This window comes from Carassius gibelio, chromosome B5 (assembly GCF_023724105.1).
Source record: "Carassius gibelio isolate Cgi1373 ecotype wild population from Czech Republic chromosome B5, carGib1.2-hapl.c, whole genome shotgun sequence".
Lineage (NCBI taxonomy): Eukaryota > Metazoa > Chordata > Actinopteri > Cypriniformes > Cyprinidae > Carassius > Carassius gibelio.
Window position 1 is genome coordinate 33,341,162 of NC_068400.1, and position 14,058 is coordinate 33,355,219.

A 14,058-nucleotide genomic window follows, 5' to 3' on the forward strand; every position below is an offset into this window, starting at 1 on the left:
TTTAATTGCCTGGCTCGTATTTATCTTACACGACACATTTTTTTTTTTTTTTTTTTTTTTTTACACATCAAAATATGTTGTCCAGTCAGTTTAGCAATCATGGGCAAATCCGAATCTGTTCCCTCAAATAATTTAACATTCAGAATCACTGTGTGGAACTATTGAGAAACTTGGTTTTGTTGAATTCGGTTTATGTCCGCACTCGTCTGGCTTTTGGAATGGTGTTTTTCCCGAACTGTGAAAACACAATAGAAGTGCAGATGTGAGGAAGTGCTTTTGTGTGCTGGGATTTTCTGAAATCCAGTCACGATGAAGTCATTAATCTGGCCACTCATCTAGTAACCTACAATGACATGCTGATTTTAAAGTATAGACAGCTTCTTTTTTTAATAACATGTATGCAATATATATATTTTTTAAATATTAAATTCAGCACATATTATTACATATGTCTGTGATATCAAGGATCGCTATCGACATTGTTTTTAAAGCTCCTCGTCTGTCTAACATTTTACATTTTAATATATTGCTTGATTGTCAAATCATTTATCAAAGATCATTTATCAATTTATCAGTATATACTGCTCAAACATATGCTGACAGAGAGTATCTCTGTACAAGGTCACTCCTTTTTAATGCATACTTGACTTTAAGATCAACATTACCATATTTAAGCACCATCTAATGTAAATCCATAAAATGTGAGGCTCTGTAGAAGGATGGCATGGCACAAATAGCTTGTAGATAATGTAATTTGACTAACATTATCTATAGCCATGCGTTAACACTAAAACTGATTTAATCACTGATCCATAAATGTGTAAATAGGTTGTGCAGGAAACAAAAAAGGGGTTATAATGACACAACTTTATGTTCAAAGCTCTGCCAGTTATAAATATATCTGCAAGCTCTGCTTTGAGATGGAAGACACTGATTTATTACTTCAGCAGTGTAACTCTCCCTGTAAAACTATGCTGCCTTTTAAACCCATTTTCCGATTTAATCTTGAAAGCCTGGGATGAAATTTAATTGAATGTGATATTTTTATATTTCTACCTAAATTTGTGAAAGGCCATAAAATCATATTTGAAATACATTAATGTTTGTGCAGGCTCTGTTGGTTAAGTTTTAGAATGTGGAAGCAAGAAGCAGCTTTTACCCAGAAGAATGATGTGCAGATTGTTAAAACAGAAGGGAGAATCTGAAAAGACTAATAATGACTGATGACTCCATAACAGTCCAAATGGCAGGCTGCATGCATTCAGAGGCCAGTTTCTCAAAGTAAAATCGGACAGGATGTTCCCACAGTGCTATTGATGAACAGGGTGTGAATTCAAAAGGACCAGGCACTGCCCATGCCATCACCATATGTGTTAACGACACCGCTGAGACCTCTACACAATAATTCAATAGCAGTGATCAGATCTTCTTCAATGCATTTATTCAGCAAAATGAAGCATGAAACCGTGTGTGACCATGGATCATGTATAAAAACACCCCGATGTGGATGAAATGAATACCCCTTCACAAACCCCAAATATAAAGGAATTTTTTTAAGGAAAATTATGCAGCGTACAAACAACAATAAGATGAGAAATTGATTTGTATTGTCAGCGCTCACCCTCTCATGTGATACTGGGACCAACAGCATAAACATTGCCAATATAGTCATCTAGTCTTACTTTTCATTTTCAAATTAGACCAATCTACATTTTTATGTAAATGTCTTAAAAAAGTTATGACCAGTCCAAAAAATTAGATGACTACAACCTGGCAATGGTTTCAGGCATCTTAATCCATCCATAGCTTTTCAGAAGCTCCAATAGTGTGAAAACTACACATGACAGCTATGAGGTTATTGCTATTTTTTGCTCAAAACTATTCTTATAAAATTCCCAAACTGGATGAAAACACAAACCATGTACTATGGCAATCATGTGTTACGTAAGAAAGCAGAACGTGTAAATTTACTGCAGGTTCATCGGAAGGTGCGAATTTTGATAACACAATTCTGATGGATTTGCAGCAAATCATCGGTCTGTGAGTCATCAATACTCAAAAACGTAAATTTTAGTACTTCGGTATATGAGCAATGGACATTGTTTAGTGATCCCAGTGATCACAAATTGGAGAAAGCATGATTTAATCTGTACAGGTGCCGCCTTGTTCTATTTGAAATGTCCATACCGATTGATTGCATGATTTTGTAACTGCATTTTATGAGAAACTGGTCAAATATTGAAGCTATATAGGCCTTAAATTATTCAAAGTTTCTCAAAATCAAATAAGATAATTATTCGTAATTATTCTATAAATGGAACTTTAACAGCTGCCAGAAATATCCTAACTGGCTGTAGTCTTTTATGTATTAACTCGCACCCTAAAATAATAATGACTGATGAGGTCATTGTCATACTTAGAGTAAAGCAAGACATAATGCCAAAAAAACCATTATCTTTCGATCTGAATCTTGTTGTTTGCATCATAATGTCAAAGTAGCTAGCAGAATGGCTGACCTATATATGTGAAATCCTTTGTTTCCGCTGTAGTTTTACTCAAGTAGCCTCTCATGTATTGTGATAATAGCATGGCTGTGGTATCTTGTGAATATAAGTGATAGCCTATCATCAGAATTTTAGGATAGGGCTCCGAAAAAAGGACATGTGATCTAGAAATACACTATGTGGTATAGAAATGCAATGCAACAAATGCCTGCTACAGACAAAAAAAAAAAAAAAAAGAGCTGCATGGTCCCATGTGAATATTTTAACTTTGTATCAGCCAAGTGCATGTTCAGTTCTGTTTGCGACTGCAGTCAACTAACCACTTACACTTCTGTGATAAGCTCAACTTATGCTGCACAGAGCTTTTACGTCCCAGAAATTTAGTGTTTATGTAGGCCTATAACCAGTGCAGCTTTCAGTGGGCGTGACAGTTAAAACGGTTAAAATAAAAATAGCCTAATAAAGAAACATGGAAGAATGAGAAAGTAAAGAGCAGGGTGTGCTTGTTATGAAGTCTCATATATCAGTTGAATTCTTTCTCAAGCTCAGTCTGTAACTGCAGGATGGAAAGGTAAGTTCAATACCAACAGTCGACTAGATTTTCTTAGTGAACTTCATTACATTGGTTAATACTGACCACAACCAATTGCGCTTTGGCGAAGGATTCCGTTTAAAACTACAAACACAAATAAATAGGGTGACCAGACGTCCCGTTTTTTCATGGGAGAGTCCTGTACTTCAGTGCTATTTTTTGTGTCCCAACTTATTTTTAAAAAATCATGTTTTGTCCTGTATTTCGTTATTTTTTTATGACTGGGTGATTACAAATACAAACAAACTACAAATATGGCGTATGTGTGTGAACAATGGTTCAGTAGAGAGGTTCAGATCAAGGGGTTAAATTTACTAACAATCAACATTTAACCTTGCTAAAATATTTATTTAATGTTATCTTTGTTATTGTCTATTTCATCTGCAACAACAATTTGAACTTCATCATTGTAAAAAAAAAAAAAAAAAAGTGTGTGCATGAATGACCCATAGTTGGCAGAATAACATGGGCTAGTTGATGACGACACGGTGATCTTGTGGCAGCAACATTACTACTTTTCTTTGCTACTTCTTTTCTCTCTGATACGGTAGGTTTGAAATATGGAGGATGTAAACTGTAACAGGATTTACTGAGTGACAGGATGCGCCTAACTATGCAATATAATGCATAATAAAGTTTTCCTACTCTTCTACTACATACTGGAAATTGTGTATTTTCTTCCCCAAAAGTAGGCCACTTGAGACGCAACATTCGTCCCGTGCTTCACAGCTGCGATGCGCTTGATGTCTCATTGGAGGCGGTGGCTGTCAATCATTTTGTGTAGGCCCCTGTAGGTCCTTTAAATTAATTCCATTCAATTTTTTCAACGCCCATGAGCTGTAACACCAATTGAAAGCATCGTTTTAAATTCTCTGCATAAATTGACTGCTTTTTTAAATGTTTGAACTAATGGTGAAATAATTACAATGATTTATTATGGTTTACCTCATACTATCTCCATTTCATTTTATAAACATTAATTCAGTTTGTAAATAAATAGAAAATAAAATAGGTTGTTAGCTCATGTTATTTTTAATACTGACAAGCAATTATAAAAATATAAGTGCATATGTGTATTTGTAACTGTAACTGTAATTTCTAGATGAAAATCTAGTGGAGGTGTTAAATCAAACTTAACAAGAAAACATGCTGCTTCAGACTATTCTAGTTTTTTTTTCATCTAACATTGATCTGCATCATCACAAATTAAATTCCAGATTCCTCGCCGTTACCACCCTCACCCCCACCCACCCCTCTGTCTCGCTCTCTCTCTCTCTCTCTCTCTCTGAAGCAACTGCAGCTGAGAGGACTTGGAACGTCGGGTCAGTAGCAGACAGAGGGATGCAAGCCTCTCTCAGAAGATTATCTTCATGCTTATTGGTTCCGATTACTGATCACAATGATGCAAAGGAGAAGAAACACAATGGAGAACCCTTTATTCTATTCATCTAACATCCCACATCACGGATGGATTCAAGTCTCAGGTAGGACAGTCCCATAAGAGGGGTGGAGAGTCAGTGCTCACAGTGAGAACAAGGGGACAAAATCTGCAATATTTTAGCTTAAGCTTTTTGCTTACTTTCTTATTTGCATTCTTTGCCCTGAAGCCTTTTTAATAATAATAATAATAAAATGTAAATCAGAAAATCTACACTGAAACAGGCAAGCTAGATTAGTTTGTATATCATGAGAAACCTCCTCATGCAAATAAAACTGCTGTTTTCTGCATTAGAGAAATGAGCTTGGACCTCCATTTCATCACACAGTCATTTACTGTAATTTAAGCAGACATGTTAATTGAGGCATGTCTCTACATGGTACTTGTTGATGGCCTTTTTGTGCGGATCTTCAGTCAAAATCAGTGAAGAACACAGTTCAAAGAATTCTGAGGATTTGTCTCAGAGGAGTTTATGACATAATCCGGAGAAAACAGCTGCCCAGTAAGTCCTTGTAGAAAAATAACTTTCTAGTAGGTCTGTTTAATACTGATCTGATTCAGAATACTTCCACTTCAGAACAAGCCTGCTGGGTGGTACAGTTGTTGTTTGTGTTTTTTCATTGTATCTTGTACAGCAAGTATACAGATGTTGAGTGCTCATAACCTATTTCTTTTTTCTCCATTTACAGACAGTATGTTGTTCCTCTTTTCAGATCAATGTAATTTATAGTTGATAGGGGTTTCCCCTCCATACAGACACTCTGACACACTGCTGTGTGAACTGCTTTAAATTATCAAAATGATAAAAAAAAAAATATATATATATATATATATATATATATATATATATATATATATATATATATATATATATATATATATATAAGGAACAAGTTACGATTACATAGTAACAATGACACAAGATTAACTAATGTTTGCTTAGAAAAAGTTTCCAGAAAGTTTATGCTTCATAATTAGCAAAGCATATTTAATGCACACCTGGATGCATCTATAGGTTTGATACCACATATCAATACTCATTTATGGGTAATGATACAGTTCTGTCTTAAAGTTGTTGGACATACAGTATATGATTGTGGTGAACATCTGTGGTAGATGCCTTCATGTTTTAACACACACACACCTGTTTGAGGGTGCATTCACATAAAATGTATTTAAAATGAATTTTAAAACACTCATATTTTGTTAAGGGTCAGTTTGACCCACATTTGATATTTAAACTGATTAAGCTAATTATGTTCTTGAAGTTTGACTTCACTTATCTCATTTAGACTCATGCATGCAAAGTTTTGATGACACAGAGGTGTTTTGGAAAGGCTATACAAATTTTGGTGCCTGCCTGCAATGATATTCAAGGTTAAATGGACATGGGGTTAAATGTACCCCGACACAGAGGATTTTTAAAAAACATAATAGGAGTTAAAAATTGCTAATTTTATATAGTTTTGGAAAAAGGGATACCCATGTTTTCAACATAAAGAGCTTTAATAAAGTGAGATGCAGGGCAGTGGAATGGATAATATGGATAATAATCAGTATATTGATTGCTGTACATTATAATGTTGTAATGCTTTTAAAACGATTTAAATGTTTGTTTGTTTGTTTGTTTTTTACTGGATTCAACCTTGAGCATTTTATTTTACATTTATTTTAATATTGGACATTAACAGTTTAGTACTTTGTGAATCTTGTTCTGGATGCATCACAACTATTCAGGCTTCAAATCATTAGTACTTCTTCATTACCCAGTCCTGCTCCCCTAGATTCCAGTGTTTTTTTTTTTTTTCTAATAGCAGCATATAAAAGGAAGAGTAAGAGTTAACTGTGCCAGGATGTGTTTTATTAGTGGAAGCTGTGTTTTTCTTGTTCAAGCTCTATCTAGAGTGTGTCTGATCGTGTTTTTGTTGTTATGTGTGTGTGTGTGCTTGTGCATGCATTCTGCAGTGCTTTCTCAGTTACTGTTTAAGAGCCTGGGGACTCAGTCACACACGGCCTTTCTTTAATACCCTGCTAATTGATTTGTCCTCTGGAAAATGTCAGTGGGTGTGAATGAAGCTCTCATGCTCCCCTCAGGCTCCTTTAGGTTCTTTCCTAAAGCTGCCTTCCCTTCTCTTTAAACTAAATGACCCATCATAAATATCCCATCATTCCGTTCTTCGCTCAGGTGAACGTGCTCATGAATTCCACTTCTGGTTAAATGTCACTGCCACCAAAGATTAAAGACATGGGTTGTAATTCCAAAGCAGACATCCTTTCTTTTTGTAACAGGAGGAGATGTGCGTATTAAAATGGGCTCATATTGTAAACTCAGATTAAACCTGAGCACAGATGAGGGATTAATCTCTATGTAGAAAAACTATGTAGTATTCTGGGGCCGTTTATGAAAACGTTCCATCTTAAAGTAAATTGATAGTTCACCTAAAAGTGACAATTCTGTCATTATTTACCCACATCTATTTCTTTTTATTATGCTTTGAATGGCTTCAAATCATCATCTTTTTTGTTCCACAAAATATTTTGGGAAGTTCTTGAGCAGTCATATAAATTGGAGATGTTCCTCATGCAGTCAGTCAGGCTTTAAAGTATGTATATTGAATTACAGTAATTATTAGAAATCTGCTGTGTATTTTGTGAACCGAGTGACATATAATCATATTTGTAACTTTCACTTGTGTCATTTGGAAGAGGACATAGATGATTAAATATAGGGTCATCAATCAGATGTGTAGCAACTGAGATATTAGACACACATGGGTGATTATTACTTCACTTGTTTACCAGAGCGTTGTTGTTCAATGATGTTATGTGTGTGTGTGTGTTTGCATGCTTCAGTGTGCATGTATCTGAAGTATCATTCATTCATTCATTCATAATCGCACTGTTGAATTAGTGTCATGGTAAAATGTGTGTGTGTGCATGCTCCAAACTGCATGATAAATAAACATTCATTCTATCAGACACCTATTCTCAGCATATGCATGCAGAAATGTACAGCAAACACTACAATTCCGTTCCTTATTGAGCTGTCAGGATGTGAAATAAAGCTTTATGTAAGCGCTTACACCTTAATGATTGTGCAATTTCAAAACAGATACTGCAGTGACCACAAACTGCAATCCAGAACCGCTGTAAATGGCAGGTTATTTGATGGTTATATTGTACATCCATTGTGACTTCATTGATTTTGAATGATAGATATCAACAGAGATAAAATATACCATATCAAGTACTAAGGAAAAACTACAGTACATGAATCATGAAAAGTCTTTTGGCATTTTACTAAAGACACACAGTGACATATTACTGCTGAAAAGGCTTGGACACCGTTAGCTTTGCGCATGACCTTATTGAAAATGCATTTGTAGGAGTAATTTGCTCTCGTCAAATTACTGGCATTTGTGCCATTATTTAACGCCCCAAAAAAGCATGTCTTAAACTATTACTAGCAACTGTTGTTACTAGGAGGAGGTACCACAGAGAACAGAAGGAAGAGAATTTTTTTTCATACATAAACATTTATTTTGAATGCCAGAAAAACACATTGTTTGTACCACACAATGTACCACACAATGTACTGTGTGGTGTCTTTATTTCTTAATTCTTTATTTGCAACTATGCTAATTTGCTCTGTGCTTGGTTTATTGCATTGGTCAATATGTAAATGAGATGTTGCGTCTGTGTTCTTTAATTTGCGCAGTGTTAGTAAAACACCCGCAGAAATTTGCCCTCCCTATAGGTACTGTTTTTGAATTGGAAATGTCCAAACCAATGATGGTGATTAAAGCATGACAGAAGTGTTTGGGTTGAACTATTTTATTAATTGTGTAAAAATATCACTTTTGTTCTTTGTGAATTTGTAGATTTTAATCAAAATTATATCTGGGGATATATGCTGGACTTCTCATGGACTTCCCATGCTGCTTTTTTTATTCTTCTTCAAAAATGCATTACATATGAATGTACATCACATAATGGAAGAAGGAGAATCCATTGCTACTTCTATCTTAATGAGATTTAAAAATATATATATGTCCATATGCTAAGCAAGCAAATTAGTCCACTTCACTCTGCCCTAATGTAGGAGAAAGTAAATGGTTCAATTTTTGGTTGAACTGTTCTTCTTTTATCAACCATCATGCTGTTTTCACTTTGAGCAAGCTTTCTTGCATAACCTGGCTTCAGAGCTAATCCTCTACTTACATTTTTAAGCCACCCAATCTTTGAAACCTCTCAAAATCTCAGACAGCATTAGTGTTGATGTACATTTATATTTACATTAATCCATTTGGCAGACGCTTTTATCCAAAGCGACATACATCAAGTTAGTAGAACCCTTGACAGTGTTTTTGTTAGCGCTGTGCTTAACTGTTTAAGTTACATGAATGTATATTCTGTTACTCAAGTCACCATCTTTCATTGTTACTATATTAAAGTGAGACGTGTCTCTCTCAGACACTTATCACACTTGAACACAGCTGTCAGTGGAAGAGCAATGTCCTTTCTGCTTTGATCCTCACATATAACCCATGGTGATGGGTAGCTACACACATTCTCTCTTTCTCAACTCCTCAACTGTCAGAGAAGAAGTCTTGATCAATGTAGAGTGCCACGGTTGTCACACACTCTGCAAAGACAAAGTAGAGGCAAGCAAACTTGTGCTCACTCATACATGGCCTGTCACAGCGACTGTATATCTTGGACATCATGGTCACACCAAATGGACAGCGACTTCATTTAAATCTTGAATAATCAAATCAAGCAAGAGAGCGAGGAGTGAGTTAGAAGGCTGCAAAGAAAGAAATAGAGAAGTAGTGAGATGCCATGAAAGTCACGAGGAATCGATCATGTCATGTTGTCACTGCACTGTGAAATGAGTCTCATCATCATCATGCATATTATTCACTTTAAGCAGAAACAAACCACCATCTACTAGTATACTTTCTTTTCAAAGTCAAATGTACTTTTTCTTCAGTGCTGCTGCACAAATACTGACCATTGTTGTGTGTCTCTTGAATAATATAGCAGTTTGCTGTCAGAGTTGTGTAGCTTCAGGCAGCACATTTGTTTTCATTGTGACTAGATAAATAGGAAAGCTGTGGATGTTCTTTGAAAAGAACAATTAATCGGTATTGACTGCCAAAGATAACAAATATATTCCCCATCACACCTGTCATGCAACTTTTATTAGCTAGGAAGACTTGTTGTGTAATGTTCTAGGCTCCTTTTCAACTGCTGTATATAACAGAACAAAAGCAATTCAGATGTACAGTGTAGGCTATGATTGCTATTTTATTAAGGCTTTCATTGTTTTATTGAGTTAAATTGCTTTCACTAAATTTTTTATGCAGTCTGGAAGAAAAAACACCATAATTTTAAAGCACCATAGAGATAAACTGAAAACAAGCATGAAATAATAAATTTCATTTTTGACAAATGAGTGTGGGCTGTGGACAATTTCACTGACATTTAAAAACTGAAATTGTGCAGCTGACTGCAAGTATAAAAATAAAACATGTCCAGAAATGCAATCAATTTGAAATAGTTGAAAAATTGGTTACGCCATGTGTATGCCTTAAGATTACGATCTTTGTACATTAGGCTGTCGCAAAAAATAAATAAATAAATAAATAAAAATTGGTCAGCCAAGAGGCATATTCATTTAAATCATGTGAATCAATAGGCAGTGCATGGCCAACTCATTAGCCTATTATAAAAATTTTAAAAATCCTATAATAAGTTAGCCACCATATTTTTGAAATCATCACTTAAATAGTTATTGTTATTAATTACCTCCTGTACAGATGAGAGACTGCAAAATGCCACAAATTTAATAGGATACTGATATTGGATATTGGAACATTTAATGCTAAATTAACCAATAGGATCATTAAAGTTTTATGATTTTACAAAATTTGTTGAGCAAAATTATATAGAGGAAATTATTGTCAGGTGTGTTGATTTGAAAATGGGTATTTAGAATTTTTAAAGGTACAGTTTTACAACCTTTTTTTTCTTAATCTACATATTTTAACTGGAAAACAATACAAAAGTACTGATTCGTTTTTATGTATTTATTTATTTTTTTTGCCATGCCAGTGCTGGGCAAGGTGCAATGAAGAAAGATGGATGCCCAACAGAGGCACAGGATCTCATGGGTGCAATTTATTGTTGGCATTGGAGCTGTTTTGGCATAATGTTGTGATTTTAAGTGTGTAAAATGGCACATGTGACAATTTTGTTTTGTACAACTGAATGTTTGATCTTGGACTGAAGATGTGTGTTTATGAGAGGCTGTGTATGCTTTAGTTCATTTCTGAAGTATGAGCTTCAGTGAGCATACACAGAGAAATGCGGCTTGTTGCCATACTGATTGTCTAACGGAGGAGACCAATGGCGATTCTCTAGAGGCAGAGATTGTACAGCTTGCACAGATCTCAGGGACAGATGTAATGAATGCATGCTAGTACACACGTGTTTGAACACTTCCACGTCTCACAATCTCTAGGATGACCCTGATTCTCACAGATTCACTCCATCTTTCAAAATGTGCATGCTCTTTTATTTAGTTTTTTATTTTTTGCATTGGTTTCTGAGGCTCTTTTTAAAGCATTGAAAGGCTCACTCACACACACAGCAAACCACTAACACATTCAGATTTATGGAAGGTGTAAATGTATAGAAAAACATCCTCCTACTCTGCTTTCTCTGTAACATTAATCAACTCTTGCTGCGGTCTGTGATCTGTAATTTGAAATGTATAAAGAACGATGTACCTAATTTGTGTTGACCAGCTTGACTGCCTTTCTACAAAACAAAAATGAAAAGAGAGCGGGTAAAAATGTGTGACAGTTAAATTGAAAGAGAGAAAAACTCTGCCTCAGTTGACTGCAAATAGTCTTAAAAAAACAGCGCACCAAATGCACGCTTGCTCTCATGAACATGGTAACGGCATGTTCTCACTCACACTATTACATATGCTGCTCACGCACTGACGGACTAACTACAGAAAGTGGCAATGAACAGGCAAGAGAGCACGTCCACCGATTTCTTCCCAGGTAAACGCCTCTAAGCGCTCCCTCAGACTGCTTTCTTTTCTCTCTCTCTATGCTTCTTTTTCTGTCTTTGCTGGTTCATGTTGTCTTTGTCTGTAATGCACTATCGTTTTGTAGAACTGGCTAGTCTTTGCGGGTGTATTTTTGTGCGAGTTCAATGTTTATTCAGTATTGATGCAAGATGCAATTTCTTAGTGTTGTGGCTGCACATTTTCAACAGGTGTGTGTGTTCCTATTGCCATGCATTTAAATATATAATGCTGAGAGTATTTACTGTTAAAAACTGCTCCCAGAAAAAAAAAAAAAAAATTATTAGGAGTAATGTGCATTAGGAATTAATGTTTTTGTGTTACATTTTTTATCTAGTTCATGTTTATTGCATTATATTAGTGTTATGTTTTGTGTGTATGACCCTGTGCACATATATGAGTGTAGCCATGTTTTATGGGCAGGCCAATCTGATTAATCATACAGCTTTTTATCTACTAATTGTAATATCAGTGTGTTTTAATTATATATTATAATATTTTACAATGTATATTTTACATGATAAGAAAATCCGGTTATTATTTATAAATCAATATGCTGTCCCATTATAGATATAATATTGTCACTGTCCAGCGAATTTCTAGCAAACATAGCTGCTTTATTTTTACTGCAAGTTATAGGATATTTTTATTTTATTTATGAAGTTTTATTTGCATTGAAATAGAATAAGCAAGGAACATTAGGGTACCTACAGTGATTGATTGGACAGCAGAAAAAAAAAACGAATACCTGGGAAAACAGGACATTATATATATCCGTGTGAAGCAGCTCAGTGTATACGTGTGTGTTCGTGTATGAAGGAAGAAGAGACAGCGAGTCGATGTCTTCTCAAGGAAACATACATTATGAATGTCAGTGATCAAATAGTAATGGACATAGAGTAAAGTGAGTGTGTGCACACAAAATCTCGTCCCACACATTGTGTAGACAAATATCCCTGATCTTTGGAGCCTGAAATACAGTAGAGCAGAACACATGCAGACCTGAGCAGCTGGAGGAAAAGAGAGAGAGAGAACAGAACAGATCAGCTGCTGTATTACTCTCTGACCTACTTACAAGAATTCATCTTAGATTTTTTTCTGGGCTTTTGTTTAGTAATTGGTTACATACAATCATGTAATTAATCATGCAATTAATCTATGGCTCTCTTGTGCTCAAGGTTCACTTGGATGGTAGTAGAATGGAAAGCTTTTTATTTATTAGCATCTGTGTACTTTTTCATGAGTGATCATGTAATGTTCTTCATAATTTTGATAAGAATCAAATGAAATGGCACATTTGTGTAAAGAACATTTCTAGTGATCGCTTTTGGTTCATTTCAAAGATGATGACATTTAACTGTTTAGAAGCTATGGCAGGTAAAGTTTTGTCCCATATCTGATAAATCAGTGCTTTGCTTGTCTGTCTATAAATGGGGATGATTTTTTATTTCAATAAGATCTCTCTGTGTGTGTGTGTGTGTGTGTGTGTGTGTGTGTGTGTGTGTGTGTGTATGTATGTGATTTAGCTCTTTTCATGCAACATTATTTAGAGCTTAGGGTATTAGTTTTTTCAGTTGCCTGCACTGTGTTATCAGACTTTGATTTGTTATTAGACAAAGGAACATTTGCAGGCAGATGCAAACATGATTTGTCAATTATAGTGTCTTATATTCATATATATCATTCCTGACCTCATGAGAGATCATATTTATTCGCATTGTCTGTACCATACAACCATAAACATTAATTCTTTATCTGCTTCACAGAATTCTCATTAAATCTCATACAATTTTCTGAATCAGTGTTAGCAACAAAACAGCGACGCCCATTGTTCTGATTTGTTTTATTTGATTGGTTGTTTATTGAAAACTGAAGAACACTTCAGACACATAATTGATACAATCTCCATTAAACCAGGAGTTTATATTTATCTTAAATATTTATTTAAAAGGTCTTAACTGTCTTATTTCCCTAAAGCAGTTTTATGTTTGATTCTGAGTAAACCAAAAAATTTACAAATGTACATGTTTGATCTTACAGGTTTGTGTAATGCCCAGTTTATTTTCATAAAAAGAGCAAAAATATTTGTGTAAAGTTTTTTGAGTAGTACATGCATTGTCTGCTTGTTGAGCTTCTGTAAAAAGAGTGCAAATTACTTCAGGCAAGTGTCACAAATTTAAAGGGGTGGCTGATTGCAATTTTTAACGTTAGTTTGTAATGTTGCTGTTTGAGCATAAACAATGCAAAGTTGCAAAGTTGCAGTGCTGAAAGTTCAGTGCAAACAGAGATATTGTCAGTTAAAATTCTAGCAGTTTAATTCCTACAAAAACGGCTGGTAAGGGACAGTGTTGTGCCTGAACGCGTTCATTGAAGGATAGTTCATGAACTCGTTCATATTTTGGGGCGAACGTGAACTGAACGT

The 14,058-nt window shown here is 35.1% G+C and overlaps 1 protein-coding gene across 1 annotated transcript in view; it reads left to right on the forward strand.

Moving 5' to 3' along the window:
- Nucleotides 1-4,504: 4,504 nt before the first annotated feature.
- The window catches only part of LOC127957628 (disabled homolog 2-interacting protein), a 128,178-nt gene continuing 118,624 nt past the window's right edge, over nt 4,505-14,058 (forward strand). Inside the window, exon 1 of the mRNA XM_052556250.1 lies at nt 4,505-4,580. Within this exon, the coding sequence (XP_052412210.1) occupies nt 4,520-4,580 (61 nt within the window). The 5' untranslated portion in view covers nt 4,505-4,519. The remainder of the gene's footprint in view (nt 4,581-14,058) is intronic.